General features: G+C 35.4%; 1 protein-coding gene across 1 annotated transcript in view; it reads right to left on the reverse strand.

The window, feature by feature from the left end:
• The window catches only part of EYS (eyes shut homolog), a 1,522,493-nt gene that overhangs the window by 188,572 nt on the left and 1,309,960 nt on the right, over positions 1 to 23,961 (reverse strand). Inside the window, exon 32 of the mRNA XM_025419151.3 lies at positions 13,468 to 13,688. Coding sequence (XP_025274936.3) covers positions 13,468 to 13,688 — 221 coding nt within the window. The remainder of the gene's footprint in view (positions 1 to 13,467; positions 13,689 to 23,961) is intronic.

The following is a 23,961-nucleotide window of genomic DNA, read 5'->3' on the forward strand; positions in this document are numbered from 1 at the left end:
TCCCGAATGTGACAGTGGGTGGTCCACATTCAAGGCCAGCTAGGCACTGAATCTCCTTCACTCTGTCCTGGTTCTGAGACAAAAGTCCTTCTTTTTTCCACTTCAACTAATCCCTATTCATTTGACTCCTCCTCTCCACCATCATTTCCCTAACCCAGTCCTCAGTCCTTGGGAGCAGAAACTGTCACTCTCTGGTGATGAATATAAAAAGTTGTTACTCACATTTAGGACTAGAACAGTTTCGAGGCTTTAATTTCTGTTTCTGTGTTAGGTGGGTAGAATGAAGAAGGAAATAAAAAATCCCTAGAGCATTTGTGAGGGGGCAAAGGAGAAGGAAATTATGTAAATATTCAGGTATGATTTTACCACATGGTTTTTCTGCCCAGATACCTCAACACAACTCCAATATTTAGGCATAATTTTCTGTCAGTTCTATAGAACTTAAACTGTATTTGTCATAAGCCCTATTAATCTAGGACTAAAGAGAGCCGTGCATATCTTGAAGCCTATGGCATCTTATCAAGTGTTGAAGAAAGGATTCTTATTATTAAACACACTAAACTCAGCATATGTTCCCAGTTGTTGCACAATCTTATACTTTGGAAATCCCTAAAAAGTGGAAAAAAATTGCACTCACTGGACCTTGTTTGTATCATCTGATACAGCATTTCCTCATACTGCTTCTGAGAAAGAGAATGTTCAGTGTGATGTTAATAGGTATTCCTGGAAAATGTTATTTGGGTGAAATAAGTTTAGAAACTTCTATTAAGTGGAGTTAAGTGGGTTATTTTCTACAGGACTTCTTCAGCATGTTTAAATACATTGTGAAACTCTAAGAGGGAGTGGACATGTGACATTTTATGAATTTATCTTAGAAAATTTTGCCCCTTTTCATTTTTTTTCCTGAGAAATGCTTATAGGTATATCTTGAAAAATAGTTTTGAAAGTTCAGTTTAGTTTAATCCCTTCTTTATCAAAATGATGAAAGTGAAGTCTAGAAATGGTTAGTGGCATATTTAAGAATAAGGGGAAGAAGGCACAGATCTCTTGCCTGTTAGACTGGTCCAAAGCAATGAAACTATAATTTTTATTTTTTAGAATATTTTATTCATTTCTTTTAGAGAAAGAAAGAGAAAGAGTGTGAGAGCCAGGGGTGGAGGTGGGGCAGGGAGGAGCAGAGGGGGAAGAAGAGGGAAGGGGAAAGAATATCCAACAGATTACACACTCCATGTGGAGCCCAGTTTGGGGCTTGATCCCACAACCTTGAGGTCATAACCAGAGCCAAGATTTGGATGAGCTACTCAGGAGCCCCAAAACTATAATTTTTTTTTTTCAAAACTATAATTTTTAAATATAACCTAGTCCTTAAGTATAATTCACCAGTCAGAGAACTGCTGAAAATAGCTACCAAATCACTAACTTTGGACAACTAACTTTTTTTGTGTGTGATGGAGCAAAGAGATGAATTTATATTGCAAAGCTTAGGACAGAAAGCACTTACTTAAAAGTCTAGAAGACTATGATTTATCCTGTCTCTATTATCAGTGTTGACCTGAACAAATCTCTTAACCCACTTATACCCCATTTTCCCATTTGTGAAGCCAAAATCTAAATTTCTGTTCCAAGGATATTTTAAGTATTAACATCATTTTGAGATAGAATTACATCAGAGCAATACCACTACCATTACCATTTTCCAAAACAAAGACAGCACTTGGTAACTGTTAGGTCGATGGCAATCAGCAGTGTTTATTTAGACAGTACTTGCTTCAAGTCACTGTTGCATATTGAAGTCAGTAAACAATAACTAAATTTATTTTCCAGTGTTTTTCCATGTAGTCTTTATACTCTTACATCTTTAGTAAGTTTTAACTTATGGCTCCAAATCACTTGATGTTTAGCAGAGTGGAGGGAACAATTCTTACTTCATTTTTCTAGTATAAAAGGTTAAGCAATTTTCCTAAGGTACGTAATATGCCAGCAAATGGGCCAGGAACAAAATGTAAGGCTTGGGAGTTTTGTCTACTGCTGAACCAAAAAGATTGGTTTGTTTCCTTCCTACATTAATTATTTAAACTTCTTGTTTTAAGCGTTTTGCAAACCTAAGCCAAGGGATTCTAGATATCTCACATTTTATTTCAGTTTTAACTTTGCTTTTTTTCATTTTGTTTGTCAAGCTTTTCACATAATTTTAACAGCTTCATATCTAATTACATGTAAAAATCATAATGATTAACACAATTTACCAAATCCTTTGTGTGTTTGTGTGTGTGTGTATAAAATGAAATCTGTAAATGGTAAGCCATGTAGATTTAAAACAAAATCATTCATTAAAAAAGAATGAATATTTCTAGTTACAAAAAAATTGGTTTTAGTACATAATTCCTTCCTAAAAACCATTAATAAATAGTTTCTGAAGGGGAGCAAAACAGTTAAGAAAAACATATTAGCAGCTCATATTTTGCTTGCTTGTTCTTTGAAGTAGAGAAAAAAAAAAACTCTTAGTATTCTATAAGAAAAGGAAAGGAAAGATAGTTTTCAGATGGGATTTAAGCCAGAGAGGTCTCTTATGCCCAGGAAGATCAATCAGGGTAAATGAGTTCTCCATGTATTATTACCTAAGGGTAGAGAAAATTGAAGATGAGATTTTTCCCCCTACTTGTTTGACCTTGCTGCATAAATATGATGTAAAAAATATGTGTGGAATTTGATAGTGGTCTTTTCTATTAGTCAAATCTTGAAGCATTTAACTCTTTGAGATTTTTCAAATTTGGTGTAAATGACACAATTTCTTCCATGTTTAATCTTACTTGTTTTCCTTTAAATATAATTGTATTTGCAATCACGGCTTTAATGAAACTGATTTGCAGAGGACCTAAATGCTTTCTGCCCTGTAAAAACAAATGCTCAACCCTTGTTGCTGCACTCAAGGATGGCAGTAATAAAAGTGGTTAGAAAATCAATTTAAACTGCATTTGTACTTTACCAAGAACCCTGTGACACTTACATTGGTAAGAGTTATGCTTTCCAAATATGTGATCCACTTTTATAAGCAACTAAAAACCCTGCAGCTTCAGTCACACTCTCCAAGCAAGAATAAATGACCCCACATCAATCCATTTTCACAATACATGACACTTGTAGAATGGGGGAAAGAAATGAGATCAAAAAGATAAACAACAGGCTGTGAAATCTAGGCTGTTTTAACCTAAGACTGCACTTTGTATGCATAAATGAAAAAACACATTTTATTCTGCAACCCTTAATGTTTTACAAATCTGTGATTACCATAAGCAAAAGAGTATGTAGAAAATGATTCCATGCCTTATTATTCTTTGTAAATCCCATGTATCACACTGCTTAACATAAAAGAGGTTATCTGCAAATGCTTGTGGTATGAAAGAAGGAATGGATGGATGGTCTTAATGATACACAAATCCCATTTTAGTCAAACAGACTTGGACTAAAGTAATTTCTAAACATGGATATTGTAGAAGAAAAAGAGAAAAAAAGTTATAATATTTTGTTGTGATGCATTACATTTCACCTAAGTAATATGGAGCTAAAATATGCCTGTGTTTTTTTCTTTCTTTTAATAATAACTGGTATATTTGCTTTTCATATCATGGAAGACTTTAATGGGTCTATTTTTGTAAGTAATTTTTTTTTTTGCTTATGATTACCTCCAGCTTGTTAAACATTAAGGAAAGCAGAGGGATACCATTGAGCAGCTGTGACTTCCCTCTTTTGGTAATGCAGAAGGTGGCTGGTATTCAGACAAAGTTCAAAGCAAGAAGACAAGGGGACAAGAACAAGATCTTTTAATATCCTACTAGAGTACTGTCTAACAGGCCTGCTTAAAGATTATGTAATCCTCTGGAAGAGTGCACTCTTCTTTGGCTCACTATTTGCCATTGATTAGGCTGAGCCTCTGAAATTACATGCTAACTTATAGATCTTTGTCTGCTGGAGAATCAAATGAGCATAAAATGGTAGAAAAGGAAACCACAAAAATTACATTTTATTCTCTGGTAGGATACTAACCAGTTTGGTCTCAAATCTAGCAATCTTATTTTGTCATTGATTCAGTGACTGTATGTTTTCAGGCTCTCGAATTCTCTTTGAATCAGCCGTAACCGTTATGCCCATTCCTTCATAATGAAATGAATATATCTTTGGCATGTACTCATTGTGTACTTAAAAACTGACCTTTACACCTGGGCTTGAGTTATCTTTCTAGGACCCTGCCAAAGAAGATTGACTTTTGGGCCCAGGTGAGTCTAGATTTCGTGAGGCCCAAAGCTTATGTAATTTTTGATCCTTTATAACAAAAAAAGGATTTAAAAGTACAGGCACAGAATTGTGCATAAACATGCATATTTATTTATAATGAGAAAAGAAACTTCAGTGAATTACAAGGAAGCTTGGAGATTCAGGCCTCTTTCTCTGAAATCTCTTTAGGCTCTTCATAGGAATTGCTTACTTGGAAATGACTCTTGATTGACAACCTAGTTTGTCATCTGAGGGAGAACTATAACAACCTACTGCAATCCCTGATAACTCCCAGGTCTCAGAAGGATATGTGTAAGGGTGGCGGTCTCCTAAGCTTCATTAGCCCCAGAGTAAACCAGCTGTTGCTGGGTAAGGATACACCAGCAGGTAAGGAGTTATGAAGGCTGGGAGAAGCAAACCAGAGAACTTTTCCTCAGCAACTGGGCCATGGAGCAGTCCTGTGTGCAGAGCTTGGTGACAACTGAAACATGCATGTATCAAAAGATCCAACACTGAGGGGATCCCTGGGTGGTGCAGCGGTTTAGCGCCTGCCTTTGGCCCAGGGCGTGATCCTGGAGACCCGGGATCGAATCCCACGTCGAGCTCCCGGTGCATGGAGCCTGCTTCTCCCTCTGCTTGTGTCTCTGCCTCTCTCTCTCTCTCTCTCTCTCTCTGTGACTACCATAAATAAATAAAAATTAAAAACAAAAACAAAAACAAAAGATCCCACACTGAGCTTCTGTTGCAGGAAGAACAGAACCAAAATGGCACCAGTTAAGAAGAAAATTTTTGAATCTTTTTCAATCAAATCCCTCTGCCCCAGGATAGCCCCAAATCTGGAGAAACTAGAAACAGAAGAGATATAGAAAGGCATCAGGAAGAACATATCACATTCTTTCTCCATTCAAGTTCTTGAACTGGAGGACTACCCAACTGGGAAGGGGATTGGAACATCTAAACTAGGTATAAAATGGAAGTTTTAAACTGAACTAGGCTGAACCATGCTTTTAATATGTCAACAAGAATAGAAGGTTCTGGAGCCTGCATGATATTTGGTTAAAGGAAAGTAAAAAGAGATCCTACAAAGCATGTTTGACATCAATGACAAAAGAAAATTAAAACTTTTTATATTTGTACCCCATAAAGTAGACACTGCTTTTAATGAAAGAATACACAGGTAAATGTCTTAAATGCTCAATTAACAAGGAGAAAAATGGGGAGAACCATTTTTTTCCAGCCATTGAAACCTGGTTGGATATTTTCTTCCCCCCCTTACTTCTAGCAATTGAAGCTACCTACAACTGAGATGCTTAGATGCTCAGTGGCAAACTTTTACATCTGAGAAAAATCTAACCAAATAGAAATTAGTCCTCTAGTACATGAGACACAAAACCTGAGTATAATTTCAAGGATGTTGGCTGCAGACTGAAAGTGTAGCAACTAAGAAGAAAGATTAACTATTTGAAGATGTTATTAGTCTAAGTGTGTGGTGAGAAATTGATCTGAAAAAGACTCTTTTTCCCCTTGGTATTCAGAAGAGGGAGGTAGACTGCTGAGCTAGATTAGGGGTAATCTGGCCTGGATATAGAGTAATAACTAAAAGATCTCAGCAGGTGATGCCTAGCTACATGCCACTAGGAAATGACAAGACAGGCAAACATTTTGTGGGGGTGTTGCCACTCATTACAGAACAAATGGAGAAGCTAAGACAAATCTTTTGTACTCTAATGGTTGTTACTATTGCGATTTCAAATTCAATTTACAGCTCCTACCTCATTTTGAAGTGCTAACTGATTTGAAAACTACCTCAGAAATCAGAAAGACTTCTTTTTAGCAGACAATGTCAAAAAGATGTCTATAAAATGAGAAAACATGGGTTGAAAGAAAAGGGAGAAACTGACTGAATGAAAAGAATGAAAGAAAGTAACTTTTACTTCTACTCACGTGGGACAATGAGAACAATGAACATTCCCTAATGGTAAGAAAGACATTTTCTTTTTGAGATTATTTGTCATAGTTAATTTTTTAAAATATTTATTTATTTACTATTTATGATAGACATAGAGAGAGAGAGAGAGAGAGAGAGAGACACAGGAGGAGGGAGAAGCAGGCTCCATGCCAGGAGTCCAACGCGGGACTCGATCCCGGACCCCAGGATCGTGCCCTGGGCCAAAGGCAGGCACTAAACCACCGAAGCCACCCAGGGATCCCCGGTCATAGTTAATTTTATGTGTCAACCTGACTGGGTCACAGGATGCTGACTAAACATTATTTCTGGGTGTATCTGTGAGGTGTTTCTATAAGAAATTAGTATTTAAACTAGTAGATTGAGTAAAGCTTATGACTCTTCCCAAATTGGGTGGGCATCATCCAATCCCTTGGGGATCTAAATAGAACAAAAAGTGGAGGAAAGTCAAATTTGCTTTTTATCTGACTGTTGAGCTGTGACATCAATCATCTTCTGCCATCAACACTCCCGGTTTTCAAGCTTTCAGACTCAGACTGGCATGTACATTACTAGTTTTCTTGGGTACATCACTAGTTTTCCTAGCCTCTATGAATGCATGAGTCAATACCTTATAATATCACTATCTCTATCTATCTATCTATCTATCTATCTATCTATCTATCTATCTATCTATCATCTAACCTAAACATTGCTTAACATTGCAAATAGAATTGTATTTTCTGGATTTTCTTGGTCAATGAATTGAATAAAACTATTTTATCCATCTGTTCCCTTAGTGCAGTAGTCCGCAAACTATGGCCCTTGGGTCAAATCCTGCCAGACATCTATTTTGTAAAGTTTTACTGGAACACAGCCATGTACATTCATTCATATATTGTCAGTGGCTACTTTAGTGTTATAATAGCAGAGTCAAATAGCTGTGGTGCAAAGTCTGAAATATTTGCTATTTGGATCTTTACAAAAAAGTTTGCTGACACCTGCCCTTGCACATGGAGGGAGGTATTGATCAGTGATGAGTAAAAGCTATGAGAAAAATTAGAGGCCCAGAAAGCACATTTATTCACATATGGGAATTATTGACTTTCAGTGCATGATAAAATACATTCAATACAGGCTTAGCATCTGGTAAAATTAAGACTAAGTATAAAACTCATGTCTCAATAATTATTTACTATAATATCAGTGACATAAATGTTTAGTGCAATTGTTGTATAGGTTATAGTCCCAAACCTGAACTCCTTTTAAAATATTATTTAACCTATTTTAAAATATCTGGCATAGAAAAGAGAAAGTAATTTAAATATTATCTGTTTAATTTGCTAACCTTCCTGTGTATGCCCTTTTGGAAACAGCTTGTTCAAAGTCCATAGAGATTTGGATACTCAGAATAACCCTTCTGTATCACTTTTCTAAACTGAATTTCACTACATGCAATTTGGATTTCTCTGAAATGAGCAACCACAGGGGTTTGAAAATTCTAGCACAGATTTACAACAAAATGGAAAAAGGTTGGATGCTGTCCAGAAACATGTGATGGTACTGAGAGCAGAATGACATTTGCTCAGTAAAGCTGATGAAGTGTTACTCCTCTCAATCTTTTCAAAATTTGTCTTTTTGTAAGCAGATTACCTTCATAGACAATGTAGGGATAGCACTTAGTAACAGTGAATTGTATCAACCATGCACCTAAAATTAGTGATGATTTTGTTTATAAATAGCCAAAAATAAGGTTTATTTCATGAACCCTAAAGTGTAGCTCCATGGTACTGAATGTTTGTTCACTTACCACCCTACTCTTATTTAGAGTATACTTCTTAAGAGTTTTTCTCCTATTAAACCACTATTATTCGTTACATGTTGGAAAAAGTAGGTACGCATTCCTAGGACATGTGGATTACAGTATGCAAGTGTGTGTGTGTGTGTGTGTGTGTGTGTGTGTGTACTGAAACATCGTATCTCCTAACTTTTAAAGTGGACTAGAGCAATTAAACTGATGAGAAATTACTTGCATTTTCAAGTAAAACCAACATGTACACATGCTATAGTATTAAAAAATTAGTGCCTTTATATCTTGAGGATATATTATATCTCAGGAAATGCTGAGAGGTAAAAGAAGTTTTCTTCTTGTCTTCATAATAATGACTCTTTTATTCTAAACATAGATGGCCTATTACTTTGAAAATAAAATAAACTTGTAGACCAAGAAAAGAATTCCATCAGGTCACTTTGTCCATTCCTTTTGGATCCAGAAATGCTAAATATTAAGATATCTTATTTAAATTGCTCTGCTATTTTGAAAGCTGTCTTGAATCCAATGTGCTTTTCTGGGAAAGCAGGAGAAGAGAAAATCTGAGAGGTCTAGGGGATTGAACACCAACAGCCATTTTGCTACCACTTGAAGTCTGAGAACAGAATCAAAGTGGAAGAATCAAAAAGGAGTGGAAGAAATTGGGTCCTAGAATGGCATCTAAGTCATGAATCAAAAGATGCCTAAGTGGGAATCCACAGCCCTCCCACTTAATGTGAGCCAAGAAATTCTGTTTGGGATGAGTTTCCTAGCATTTGCAACAGAAGGAACCCTACTTGATACAGAAATGATCCTTATTTTTTTAGCTAAGGTAAAGAAGGTTTTAAAAGATTAGCTAACTTGCCCAAGTTCACATATTAAATAAGTGACCAAGCTAGGATTTGAAGTCACTTCTTCAGTTTGCTAAAAGGAGCTGCTGAGGGGACTCAAACTGGATTTTTAACTGACTACAATGTGACAAACATGAAAAAACAAAGACACACAAGAAAGGAGTGAAGCAAGGACAAAGTGTGAGGTACAAGGTTCGATGATTTCTGAGGATTCTGAAATCTGAGATTTCCCTGGTTTTCCCATCTCTCCCAGTGACTCAGCAAGATAGGAGATCATGGATGGTCCTTCTTACCAGGCTGACTATTTTAAATTCCAATTATTTATAGGGCCATAATTATAAATCATTACAAGTTTAACATCTGTTTACTGATTTGCTAAAACACCGATATTGCCTATCCATAAGAATAATTTACATTTCATTTCTAAGAATAGTTACTGGTGCCAGGAAACCATGGAAAGCAAACCCAGACTCATGAGGACCCTCAGTTTCAGAAGGTGAACCACCAGGAACTATACTAATTATTCAGCTTTTCCCCGTTAGAATAATCCAAAGTGAGCCCATACTCATTGGGAGTCAAAGTTTCTTATCCATTCCAGCCCTCAACAGGTATTTAATTTTTTGAAATTTCATGTTTTCAAATTCATGTTGATTTTTTAAAAAAAGATTTTATTTATTTTTCTGAGAGAGGGTAGAGAGAGTGAGAGAGCATGAGTGGGGTGGGAGGGAGGGACAGTAGAGAGGGAGAAACAGACTCCCCACTGAGCAGGGAGCCCAAAGTGGGGTTTGATCCCAGGACCCCAGGATCACAACCTGAGCTGAAGGCAGATGTTTAACTGACTGAGCCAACCAGGCACCCCCAAATTCATGCTGATTTTACATTCTCCTCCATAATACATGTTTGCATTAGAAAAGAAAAACAAACAGAAAACCAGGAGAAAAGAAGAGGGAGTTTAGAAGTCTGCCTGGATAAGCAACCTCAGGAGTGAGATTAAGTCAGACAGCATAGACAGACCCAAAGGGTGAGAAGGGTTGGAGGACAGTTTGGAAGATCTTGGAAAGATCCATTTTATGATGTGGTAGTGTGGACAAGTAAATAACCTTTGGCTTTGGCCAACAGCACAGATGGGAAGTGAGTTGCCAAAGGCAATAAGCTAGTTCAGATGCATTTTGTTCAAGTCAAGATAGGGCTCAATAGCAGAGTTTCTCATTTCCTCAGTTGAAAAACTTTACACTGTTCCATGTATTCCAAGTATGGGCATGTTTTTGCTGGGGGCAGGGTGCTGGTCATGGTGCTGGTACTTTGTGACTTATTTCCTTGGTCTATGTTCTCTATGGATTGAAGCTGCTCATGGCCTCATTTGGAGTCCTCCTTCAGTACATATTCTAACTCTCCTTATGAGTTGCTGGATAGACCGCTGGAGTGCTCTATTATGGTTGGATATGAGTGTTTTTGATGGGACAGGGAAGAGTGAAGATACCATTCTGATTCTGATCATCCTTCCTGTAGCCCTAGAGCTATCTGTATTTTTCTTATATTAAACTTTTGACCTCCTAGGAGCTGTTCTTATGATCTTTCTGAGAAGTCTATTCTGTTGTTATTCTGGAACTAGCCAACTCCAGTGCACTATAGTGTTGGTGTGCATAAAGATATCCTGGAATGGAAGTCGTGGTTGCCATGGATCAGCATGTCCTGGATGCAGTAATGCAGAGTAGTTTTGGCAGTTCAGCACCAGCAATCAAGATAGAAATCATGTTGTTCATAGAATGTGAAGAAGTGTTTTATTTGTTGGGTCACAGCCAGCAAGTCTCCATTTTGCTAACAATAAGAGGCACATACAGATCTGGAAGACCTTAAAGAGTGCTTGCCAAAATCAGTTGACATTTGAGTATATTTCTCTGGGGGAGGAGTTGAGAGGTTGAAAGACTGAGAAATGGATAGAGAAGGCCAGAATAAAGTATATGACAGAAAACAGATACATTTTTTTTTCTGGGAAAATTTATCCTAAGTCCTAAGGTGCTGATAAAGCTTCCATACTATAGTGAAAGCTTCTGTGTGCAGGATAGTGTCTTGACTATGCATCTTTGTTTCACATACATCTTGCCCCTTAGTTGGTCCTCATGTGATGTTTGTTGAAATAAATCTAAGAGAATGGTGTTTTATGGACTATTTCTATCTATCCTACTAGAATAATTGTCTTTACTTTTATTTTCAAATACATATCTAAGACTGGAAGAAATGTGAGATTCTCTAATTTATGAAAATAAGAGGTTTATTTTATTTAACATGTATTTGGCTTACAGTATCTCAGACAGTTATTGTTGTAAAGTAAAACTCTTAGGTATTTCTCCAAGTTGATGATAGGGACACATACAAAAAATTAGAGTATATTTGTTTTCTATTGCTGCATAGTGGAATTACCACAAAATTAGCTTAAAACAACACACATTTATTATCTTACTGTTTTTCTGAGTCAAAAGTTTGGGCAAGGTTTGACTGGTCTTCTGTAAAAGAATTTCACCAGCTTTAATCAAGAAGTTGGTTAGGTTGGGGTCTTAATCAAGGTTCAACTGGGGAAGCACCTGCTCCCAAGCTCCCCGGGCTGTTGGTAAAATTTAGTTTCTTGCAGTTGTAGAACTGAGGGCTTCAATATTTGCTGCCTGTCAGCTAGAAGCCATCCTCAGCTCCTTGCTGGTTGTTGGCTGGAAACTACCCTCAGTGTTGTGTTATATGGACCTTCCCCAAATTGCTCCATGTTTTATCGAAGTTAGCGAGAATCTCCTTGCAATATGCAGCTCACAATCTTATGTAACCTAATCACGGAAGTGACATTTCATCACTGTATTGTACTGATTATTCTGTTAGTTAAAAGCAAATCATAGATCTTATCCACTCTTAAGGAGAGGGTATCATGCAAAGGCATGAATACTGGGAGATGGGATGATGAGGACTATGTTAGAGTCTGCTCACCACATATAGAAAGGGAGAAAACACAATTCTTGTCACTTCTATAATTCTATCACTGGTAATATTGACAATATTTATTTAGATTGAATGACACAAATATTTCAGACATTAGAAACTCAGTAGGACAACCTTTTTTTGTGTTTCTGTTTCACTTAATTACACAAAAATTCATTTCTTTCAGGGTTCTAAAGGTGGTTATCTTGCTGGATAATTTTTGTATTATTATATTTTTAAAAATAATTGCCATTGGTTGAGTTCATTATATAGCAGAATACTTCTTAAATAAGACCTTGGTTTTGTTTCCTTCAAAAAAATAACCATGGCCAAGGAAGTTATCTTCACTCAAACTCAAAATTCACTATTTTAAAGCCCTTTAAAACCTTATCTGTTATATTTTTCCTACATCAAATAGGCCCATATTGTTGTTGTTATTTTTCAAATATATAAACCAAGGCACAGACTTGTACAGAGTTAACCAGAAGCAAAGGGTTTAGATACCCCAAGAGCCAATATCCACTTTTTCCACTAAACCATGCTTTTTCTTCAAATTTATTAGGTCAGTCTGTGATTGTTTGGTAAATATATCACCTTGATTTTATCATACCTGTCCTTTGTTCCTTGTCTTTGCTATTTGGCTCTTTCTCATTTTTCTTTTCCTATTCCAGTGATTATTTTCGGAGCCCGTCTCTGCCCACCATTTCTTATCGTACTCTTTGATAAAATTTTTCTCTTTCCCACACTATGCACATAGATGTTTACTTTTGTGAAGTCATTAACTACTTGATAGCTTGCCCCTTAGAAACACTGAGGTGAATTAATTACGATATTTCCTATGAGATTCGGTTAATTTTTCCTTGACTTGAATTAATATAATCTACACATGTTTTAGCATTCTCTCTGTCATTATTTGTAGCCCTGCAATAAAAATTTCTCAGAGCATTAAAGAAATTTGGGAATATGTTCTACACTGTCCAAATAAGACTCCCCCAGGGTTGATTAAGTTAAGACATTTTAGTGGAGCAGAAAGTAATTTTAATTAAAATCTTCTGAGGCTTACAAGCATGATGAATCTTTATATCAAGTAAAAAAGGTATATAGGCTTTTTCTTCCTTGATGTAAAGATTGCAAATAAGGAGAAGAAAGAGATATAAGTATTCTTCTCCATTTTTATCTTACAGATCTAAGTAGATCTTTTATTTTTTAAAGATGAAGCAAAAAAAAAAAAAAAGAAAACCACAATAAAAATGAATGCATCAAAACTATTATCAATAAGTAAGAATCTGTCATTCATATGTCCTCAAAGCAGAACACCATGGTAAAATTATACTTGGATCCATCTGCAATTGCTGAAATCAGGTCATTCGAAATTGTCAAAATCAAGTTTAGTTACCTAGTTATTTTCCGAGGTCAAGTATTTCTTGACATTGGAGTCACAGTATATAAATTTCTTTGAACAAACAAGTATTCACCACATGTGTGCATGACCTAGATGATGCATATGCAAACTAAGAGGTTCCAGACCTTTCTTTCCTACCATCCAGGTGAAAATGCTGCTGATTTTTGTTGTTTTAAGAACTTGGAATCATGAAATATAGGTTGGAGATCAAGGGGCTGAAACTAACCTGATGCAGGTGCCATTGTTGTGGCATAGATGATGAGCACACCATGGGACATGGCAGTTCTCAATGTTCTTTCCACGTAGTGCTTCATCAATGATGAAGAATTCTTTGTTGTTTACTTGAAGCTCTTGAATGCAGCCTTTGAACCCATAAATCTGACCTGCATTCTTATAGATCTTAACATTTGCTGGGATGTGGCCAAGGAACATTGATTCAAAATGTACCTATAGGAAAAATAACAACAAAAAAATCTTGTAAGTTATGATTAGATTATATGAGAAAGACCTAGAATGTTTTGTTCTATAATGCATGCTTTAATGTATTTTACCATGTAAAATGGGTCATAATTGTTACTTACTTTTGCCACCTCTACTAGATGGTAGGATAAGTTACTTTAGAAAAAGGCTCTTATGTATTTTTCACAATATCTAATAAAACTCAGTAAAAAAGCATTCAGTAAAATTTGCTAATCGATTTCTCTGAAATATATTTTGGAACTCAAGTGTTTGCATTTTAATATGAATATTACCAAATAAAAACTGATAAAGAAAATAGAGGCTTGTTAACTATTGTTAAAGGGATTGAGTTGTGTTCCCCCAATTTATAGGTGGATATTGCAACCCTCAGTAGCTCAGAATGTGGCCTTATTTGGAAATAGAGTTTATTCCCTGACCAGAATGACAATAAAATCTCTGGTATGAAGTAAACTGTGACTTAATCTCTCTTCCCACACTACAGTAATATATATAAATTTAATTCTCATCATTTATATGAATATAAAAGGTAGCTTTCTCAAACATGAAATTTATTAATTACAAATGAATTCTGGATGAACTGGTAATGAGACCCTGATCATCAGGGCTGTAGGCATATGAAAGGTGCATGCAGCAGCATTTGTGCAGTTTATGTCTCTGATGTTCTTATCCCCAAAACACATTCACACACTCCAAACTGATAGCTGAAAAGTATTTAAATTGACATTACAGGTACACTAAAATGGAAAACTGTCATTGCAAGAATTCTAAAACTAGTGCCAAATAATTAAGTTAAGGCTCTGAGGGGAGGAGAGGATGGGGAATTCTCAGTAATGCCATTTAATGTTTATATTAATATGTTCTGGTTTGATGCAAATGTGCTTTTTAGAGAACAGAAGCATGTTCAATTCTAGGAACATCAAAGCATCTCTATGACCCATAATAGATCAAACTAACCCTGTTATTTGAGCTTTTATTCTTTTCTGGTGACTCGAGTTCTGCTCCTGAAGGCATTCATTAATTTTTTGTGTGTACTTTATAAAAGGTTCAGATATATAGTCACCCAGAGGATGCCTATTTTTGAGCATAGTGGGGTGGAAGTCTCAAGGAGTATTAAAAGAGCCTTCATGTAACACAGGAGTACATTTAATTGTTTTCACATCCTTTTTCATATGCTAAGTCCATTTATATTAATTACTGTAACAAACTATTAGCAGAATTCTTTTATCATTTAAGATAAGTGACTCACCGCTAATGCAATCTGGAATCTATCATGAACCTGCAGACTCAGCGAATCCAAGGCCATGACCTCTTCTCACCAAGGGTCTCTGACATCTATGTTTATTGATCACACACCTGGAACAGCAAACTCTCTCACAGCTTTGACAAGTGTGCTGTTTTAGCACAAAACTGATAGAGGATGGAAGAATATCCTCCTCTTCTGTCAGCAGTGGGCAGATTTGAGGGAAAGTCTATGGAGCTATCTATGATTTATTAGACCATTAAAAAACACCCAAACAATGAAAGTAGATGGCTCTTGTATTTCTTCCGATCTGAGGCTCGAGCTGCGTTGGAATCCTGAAATGTCTAAAAAAGCTGCTGCCGTTGACTGCACATAGATAACCATTAAAATGGTTGACTTCCTCTATCCCCAGACTCTTAATTATCCAGGAGCTGCCTTTTGTGTGTATAATCATTCCTAAGGAGACAGGTCTTTAAAATAAGTCTTTTCTAATAACTTCTTGTGAATCAGACTATGGAGAATAGAGTCTGACATCAAGATATGATCTTACAAGATAAAACCACAGAGAACAGACATGGATAATCAAGGAGGAATCATCAAGATAATGAAAAATATGAATGGTGCTGAGGGAAAAGAACTCTGCAAAAGAGTGAAATGAGCATTCCCTTTCCTCTCAGAGTTTTCTCTTTAAGGGAATAATATATTTGCTCTTTTATAATATGTGGGAATGAAATAAGAAGACAGGCAAAAGGAAATAAACTTTTAAAAACCAGAGGTGGAGACAGATAAGCTGTTTTATCTTTTTTTTTTTTTTTAAATTCTGTTTTAATTTAAATTTGGACATTGGGAGTCTACGTACATTTCTGTAATGATATCTTTATTCAATGTTTTGTTTTATAGCCTCAAATCTGTCTAATGTTAAATAACTTTTTGTTAACAGGAAGGTAATTCTAAAGTAGTTTTTTACTTAATATTAACTATTGGAGTGCACTTTTCTTTACCTAAGAATATAATTACTTAGAATTGAAATTAACTGACTTTCATTTGTTTAACAAATTTTAATTTTTAACATTGTCTGAATTGTATGCAGAAAACATCACATCTTGGAATAGGGATGAATAAGAGGTGTTGGGTAAAATGTTTGGGGAGAAAGATTTATTTAAATAACTTTTTACATATGATTTGTCTTAAATTTTTAAAAATTTACAGTCATTAAATGAAAGGGGGTCGAAAGGCAGAACCAGTAGTTATTTCAATTCTTCATCTCTTTGCAGTTAGAAGATCTCTCTCTCTCCTCCTCTCCTCCTCTCCAATAATATAATAATCTGTGATCATACAGTCTCTTCTATCTTTTTATCCCTTTTAGGGGGATAACATAGTTATCTTGGGATTCTCTCAGAGTTTATAGTAATGCCTTACAAATAGGAAGTTTAATATAAGTTTGTTAAAGAATCACCTGATTAATGAAACTCAATCCTGTTTTTTTCCTACAATTTCCTATTTATCTTCTAGCCTTCTTCTACTTTATGCTGTCTTAGAACCTTGCTGTTTTACTAGATTCAACATATGGGAGGAATATTAATACGGCTTTAATTCTAATATAGCTTTCTATATATCCTTAATATATATATAGCATTGAGTGTTGAGTAGTGTTTACATGGAAGTTCTTGAATTTCTTATGAGATTAATATCAAGTAGCTTACACAAAGATTTTTTTTTTATAATTTGATAAATAGCAATGAAGTCCTCATTGGTCCCATACTTTATAGTTAAATCTCTGATTCTTAAGGTTCTTTAGGCCAGAGAATGTTTTCAAAATGGTATCTTCTCACTTTGTCAAAGAAGGAACTGAACTTTAGTGAAGCAATCAGTGAACTGAGTCGCTATCCTGTGAGCATAGTGATATAGGAAAGTGGAAATATTTTTAAAAATGGGATTATTCTTGTCCATAATAGAATTTAATGTAATCTGGGGGATGAAATCACAAATTAGAAAATATAGTATACAGATCAGAAAGATGGTTCCAGATATTTCTTCCCTTAGGGAGACACTAATTCAAGAACAATACACAGACCAAGTCCCTTTGTGAGAAATGAGTAGATAGTTTAGAAGCACTTGTACCCTAGGTGAGTGTGAAATCAGCTGTACTGAGGATGACAGGAAAATCTGTGGCACTCAATGGCCAAAGGTCTCCCCCAGACTCAGTGAGGCATAATTGGAAGAAGACTTCCAGCTCCCAGTTTCTCTCTGGGGAGGGAAATAGAAGACTGAAACGTATATACTATGTGCAGACCTTTCAGGTCCAGCCCAAGAGATGAGTTCCTGTCTTGGTGAATCTAAGTGCTGACAGGGAAGTGTGCCAGTTTGGGGGCTACTGAGAACAAAGGCAAATGTTTGGACTAGCATGCATTCACTCACTGTAGACATGAGCTGGAGCTTAGTGGGAAGAGCAGGCAAAACTTCCCTAACTACTGACTTCTCTCCAACAATGGAAAGACCTGAATTCTGCATCCAAAAGAATGGCTTTTCAGGGGGCTGACTGAAGAATGGGTTTGTCTCCTTTGTCTTGGAACACTGACAGAAACTGCCATCCTGTAGATTTCTGGCTGTTACTGAAAATGAAAGAGGACTGGATGGTGTGTTGCTGCTCCAAAGGACCATGGATGCAGCAGACTGAGGCTGATATGGTTTGGTGGCCTCTTACTGGGGCAGAGCAAGGGAGTAGGGTGGAGAAGAATAGAGTATGCTTCCAACATTCTGGCTTTTCTATGGGCTCTTTGAGGGACTGGTTTCTATTTTGCCTGACTTGAAACCCTGACATGACCCATATGCCCTTAGGAACCCTGGGGCTGCTGAGAAAAGAAGAGAATTTGGGGGCTTGTGGAAGCTCCAGAGAACCTGTAGAACCTTAGACACACACTAGAGGGAGCAAAAGATTATGAGCATCTGAAAAAAAAAAAAAACAACAACAACTGGTAAATTCCTATAAAAGGGAATTTATACACACAAGGCCACAGAAGATACATCCATAGAAAGTGCTGAGAGGTTCCCAGACTCTCTAGCTGGGCTGATTGGTGAAGGTCCTTTCTTATACGGAGGCAGTCCATAAAGACTGGGAAAGATGTCTGTTTTTTTCAAAGGTGTAGATATCATCATGAATTTTATAAGGTACAGGAAGAGATAGGAAAAATTAAAGGGACAGAATGAATCCCTGGTAACCAATTCTAAAGAAATGGAAGTACCTGACAAAGAATTTTAAAATAACTATCATGAAGATGCTCGATGAATTCAGGGAAATGAAGCATGAAGAAAATGAGAATATCAATAAAGAGAAAATATAGTAAAGAATCAAGCAGAAATTTTGGAGCTAAAGATGCAAAACTAATCGAAAAACTCACTGGAAGGGTTCATCAAACAACTTGATCAAGCAGAAGAAAGAATCAGCAAACTCAAAGATGGGTTTCTTTGAAAGTATTCAGTTAGAGCAGCAAAAAGAAAAAAAGACTGAAAAGGAGAGAGGAAAACCTGAGGAACTTAGAAGACACTATCAAATGGATCAATATATGCATTATGGGAGTATCAGAGGAAGAAGAGAAAGAGGCATAGAATACTTACTTGAAGATATAAAGACTGTAAATAAACACGAGAATTTTACATTTACTTACTTAAGTGTTTTCTTACTAGGGTCTTTTAGTTGGAATGAAGACAAACATTGATTGCTGTATTAAAAAAGAAAGATATCATGACTGAAAACATCATAAATTTGGGAGAGAAAATGGGCACCCAGATTAAGAAGCTCAAAAACTACCACAAGAAAGAACTTCAAGAAGTCTACACCAAGATACATAGCCAAATAGTCAAAAGTCAAAGATAGAGAATTCTGAGAACAGGAAAAAAAAAAAAAGAGACTTGCCACATAAAAGGGAGCCCCTATAGGGCTATCAATGGATTTCTTGCCAGAAGCCTTTAAAGCCAGAATGCTGTGGGATTATATATTCAAAGTGCTCAAAAATAAAGTTAAAAGATAAAAGTATAAAAACACTTTAACTATAAAATGTGTCAATGTATGCACAATATAAAAAAGATGTAAATGTGAGATCTTTATATGAAGTGTGGACAGGGGAGAAGTAAATGATTAGAGCAATTGAAGTTAAGTTGCTATAAGCTTAAAATATATTATTATAATTGTAAGATGTTCTATGTAAGCCCTATGCTAACCACAAATACACTATATATAAAAGATATGGAAAAAAATGAGAAAGGCATCAAAATATGTCTCACATACACACACATATACAAAAACCAATGAGATACAAAGGAAGAGAGCAAGGGAGAAAAAGAGGGGCAAAAAAAAAAAAATCTATAAGACACAAACAATTAATGAAATGGAAATAGCTTCTTATCTATTAGTAATTTAAGTGTAAATGGAGTAAACTCCCAATCAAAAAACATAAAGTGACTGAGTGGACCAGAAAAATTAAGAAAACTCCCAAGATCCAACTATATTCCATCTATAAGAAACTCACTTTTGATTTAAGAACATACAGGCTGAAAGTGAAAGAATGGAGAGAGGTATTCCATACAAATGGCAACCAAAAAAGAGCAGTAATGGCTATGGCTATTCAGACAAAACAGACAAGTCAACTACAGTCATAAGAGACAAAAAATGACCTTATATAATGATTAAAAGGGTCAACTGGCCAGGAAGATATAACAATTATATATATATTGGCTGTATATATATATATATATATATATATATATATATACAGCCAATATCAGAACACAGCACTGACTCTAGAACAACATGGGTTTGAACTGCATAGGACCACTTTTATGCAGATTTTTTTCAATAAATATATGTATCATACTGTAAATACATTTTCTCTTCCTTATGATTTTCTTAACAGTATTTTCTTTAATTAATGTTGTTATAAAAATACAATATATATACAATATATGAATATATATACAAATATGCATTAATCAACTGTTTACATTATCAGTAAGGCTGCCGGTCAACAGGCTGTTAGTTAAATTCTGGGAGAGTCAAAATTATAAATGGATTTCAATTGTGTGGGGTTGGCACCCCTAATCCCCATGTTCAAGGGTCAACTGTATGTGCAAATTAAGCAATGTACTCTTTTCAAAGGAGCAATGGTTCAAAGAAGAAATTAAATAATTCAGAAAATATCTTGAGACAATGGAATGTAATATACCATAACTTATGGGATGTAGCAAATAGTTCTAACAAGAAAGTTCATATCTTGAAAAGCTTAGTAAAAAAGAAGAAAGACTCAAATCAATAATGTAACTTTATATATCACAGAACTAGACAAAGAAGAATAAATTAAGTCCAAAGTTAGCAGAAAGTATAAAATTATATAAAAATTAGAACAGAAAAAAAATAGGGAACAGAAAAACATTAAAAAAATCAGCAAAGTTGAGTTGGATTTCTGAAAAGATCAACAAAACTAACCTTTAGCTAGACTAATTAAAAGAAGAGAGAAGATTCAAATAAAATCAGAAATGAAAGATGACATTACAACTGATGCCACAGAAATAAAAAGGACTATGAGATAACTATGAACAATTACACATCAACAAACTGGATAACCTAGAAGAAATGGATAAATTCCCAGAAACCTACAACGTACCAAGAGGAAATCATGAATAAATTAAAAATCTGAACAGATGAATAATAAGAGAAAGAATCTGTAATCAAAAACCTCCTAACAAACAAAAGCCCAGTAACAGATGGTTTCACAGGAGGATTCTACAAAAAATTTTAAAAAAGAATTAATACCAATCCTTCTCAAACTCTTCCAAAAAGCTGAGGAGGAGTGAATACTCCAAGCTTATTCTCTGATGCCAGCATCTTCCCGATACTAAAGACAGAAGAAGACATTACAAGGAAAAAAATCTGCAAGCTTATATACCTGATGAATCAAGATGTAAATCTTCAATAAAATACTGGCAAACCAAATTTAACAGCACATTTAATTACAAAAATTATGTACCATGACCAAGTGGGATTTATCCCTGTGATACAAGGATGGTTCGACAGAAAAAATAAATCAATGTGATGTACCACATTAATAGAACAAAGGATAAGGATTACAAGATTAATAGATGCAGAAAAAGTATTTGACAAAATTCAACATCATTTCTTTATAAAAAGACTCAACAAACTATGAATAAAAGGAAATTACCTTACATAATAAAGGCCATATATGACAATCCCATAGCTAATACCATACTCAATGGTGAAAACCCGAAAGCTTTTTCTCTAAGATCAGGAAGAAAACAAGAGTGCCCATTCTCTCTATTCCTATTCATCATAGTACTGGGAGTCCTAGCAGAACAACTGGGCAGGAAAAAGAAATAAAAGCAAGAAGTTCCCGTAGATGACATGATCTTATATATAGAAAATCCTAAAAAGTCCACAAAAAATTAAAACTAATAAATAAATTCAGTGAGGCTGCAGGAAACAAAATCTACATAAAAAAAAATCAGTTGTGCTTCTACATGCTTCCAAAGAGCAACCTGGAAAGCAATTAAGAAAACAATCTCATTCACATAGAATCAGAGGGAATAAAATAATTAGGAGTAAACATAACTAAGGAGATGAATACACTGAGAACTATAAAACATTGCTGAAAGGGATGAAAGAAGATGCAAAAAAGTGGAAAAACTTCCTGTGTTCATGGATTGGAAGACTTAATGCTGTTAAAAGTTCATTCTACCTAAAGTGATCTACAGATATAATATAATGCAATCCCTATCAAATTTCCAAAGGCAGTTTTTGAATAGAAAAAAAAATCCTTAACAGAGGACCCCAAATAGCCAGAACAACATTGAGAAAGGAAAACAAACCTGGAAGCACGATACTTCCTGACTTCAAAGCATATTACTAAGCCACAGTAATCAAAAACAGTATGGTTTTGGCATATAGACACATAAATACAAACAGCAGAACAGAACCCAGAAATACACTTGTGTGTCTATGATCAAATGATCCTTGACAAGGTGCCACATCTACACGATGAGGAAAGTCATCGTCTCTTCAACAAATGGTTTGGGAAAACTGGACACACACATGCAAAAAAGTTGAACCTTTACACCATACACAAAAATTCAACTCAAAACTAATTATAAAGACTTACACATCAGACTTGAAACTATACTACTTGAAGAAGAAAACTTAGAGTAAAAGCTTCATAACATTAGTTTTGGCAATGATTTCTTGGATACAGTACCAAAACCACAAGCAACAAAAGCAAAAAAAGACAAGTGGGGCTATGTCAAATTAAAAAATCTCCACTGCAAAGGTAACCATCAATGAAGGAAAAGGCAATCTACAGAATGAGAGAAACTATCCACAAACCATATATCTAATATGGGGTTAATATAAAAAATACAGAAGGAACTCCTATGCCTCAATAGCAAAAACAAATAAGCTGATTAAAAAGCTCATATTTTCAGGGTACCCATCATAAAAAAAAAAAAAGCAATAGCAAGTAAAAAGTGTTGACAAAGATGTGAAGAAACAAACCTTTGTGTACTGTTGTGGGAATGCACAATTGTGTGGTAACTATATGTGCAACAGTATGAAGATTCCTCAAAAAATTAAAAATGAAGGTATCTTATGATCCAGCAATTCCACTAATGAGTATTTATTGAAAAGAGCTGAAAACTGCTGAGTGAAGTAAGTCAGTCGGAGAAGGACAAACATTATATGTTCTCATTCATTTGGGGAATATAAATAATAGTGAAAGGGAATATAAGGGAAGGGAGAAGAAATGTGTGGGAAATATCAGAAAGGGAGACAGAACGTAAAGACTGCTAACTCTGGGAAACGAACTAGGGGTGGTAGAAGGGGAGGAGGGCGGGGGGTGGGAGTGAATGGGTGACGGGCACTGGGGGTTATTCTGTATGTTAGTAAATTGAACACCAATAAAAAATAAATTAAAAAAAATAAAAATAAAAGCTTAAAAGCTAAAAAAAAAAAAGAGCTGAAAACAGGATCTTTTTTTTATATGTGTGTTTTTAAAAACGTTTTTATTTAAATTCTAGTTAGTTGACATACAGTGTTATGTTAGTTTCAGGGGTACAACATAGTGATTCAACACTTCCGTGCAAACACCCGGTGCTCATCACAGGTGCCCTTCTTGATCCTCATCACCTATTTCATCCCATCTTCCCCTCCCTTCTGGTAACCATCAGTTTGTTCTCTGTAGCGAAGAGCCTGTTTCTTGGTTTGCCGCTCTCTTTTTTTCCCTTATGCCTGTTTGTTTGTAGCATACTGCATGTTATTCGTAAGAAAATATAGAGCTTTCAATATAAAGAATGGATGACCAGACAGAATGAAGATAAAATCACACTGACTGCTTTACATTGGATTTTTCACAAAACTATGAGTGTTTCATAGATTTTCCACCATTTGAATAGTCTGTGTTTTGAATCTAAAATTTGGCTAACTTGCACTCTAGCATGCCTTTTAAAAAAAACTAATGTACAGTTTATATATAGTATATTGATTCGGGTTTATGTATAATGATTCAACAATCTTATACATTACTCAGTGCTCATCACAGTAAGTGGCCCCTTAATCCCCTTCACCTATTTTACTCATCCTCTTACATGCCTCTCCTCTGGCAACATCCAGTTTGTTCTCTATATTTAAGACTGCTTTTTTTTTTTTTTTTTTGGTCTTTTTTCTTCAAAACTAAAACCAATTTTATTCTTACCTTAACTATCCACTTGATAGTTTTCAATCTGCTGGAGCAGAAAATGAAGTACAATAAAGTGTATTATAAGGTAACAAAAAAACCGACATTGGGAATCAGAAAATCTGGGATCAAGTCTCTTTCTTTATCACTATGAAATTTTGGACATTTGATACTCAATTTCATCAGATACTACCTTGTAAAAGAGATATTCATTCTAACTTTAGAGGGTTCTTGGGAAGATCAGATGAGAGAAAAATATATGGCCACA

Source organism: Canis lupus, chromosome 12 (genome assembly GCF_003254725.2).
Source record: "Canis lupus dingo isolate Sandy chromosome 12, ASM325472v2, whole genome shotgun sequence".
Taxonomy (NCBI): Eukaryota; Metazoa; Chordata; class Mammalia; order Carnivora; family Canidae; genus Canis; species Canis lupus.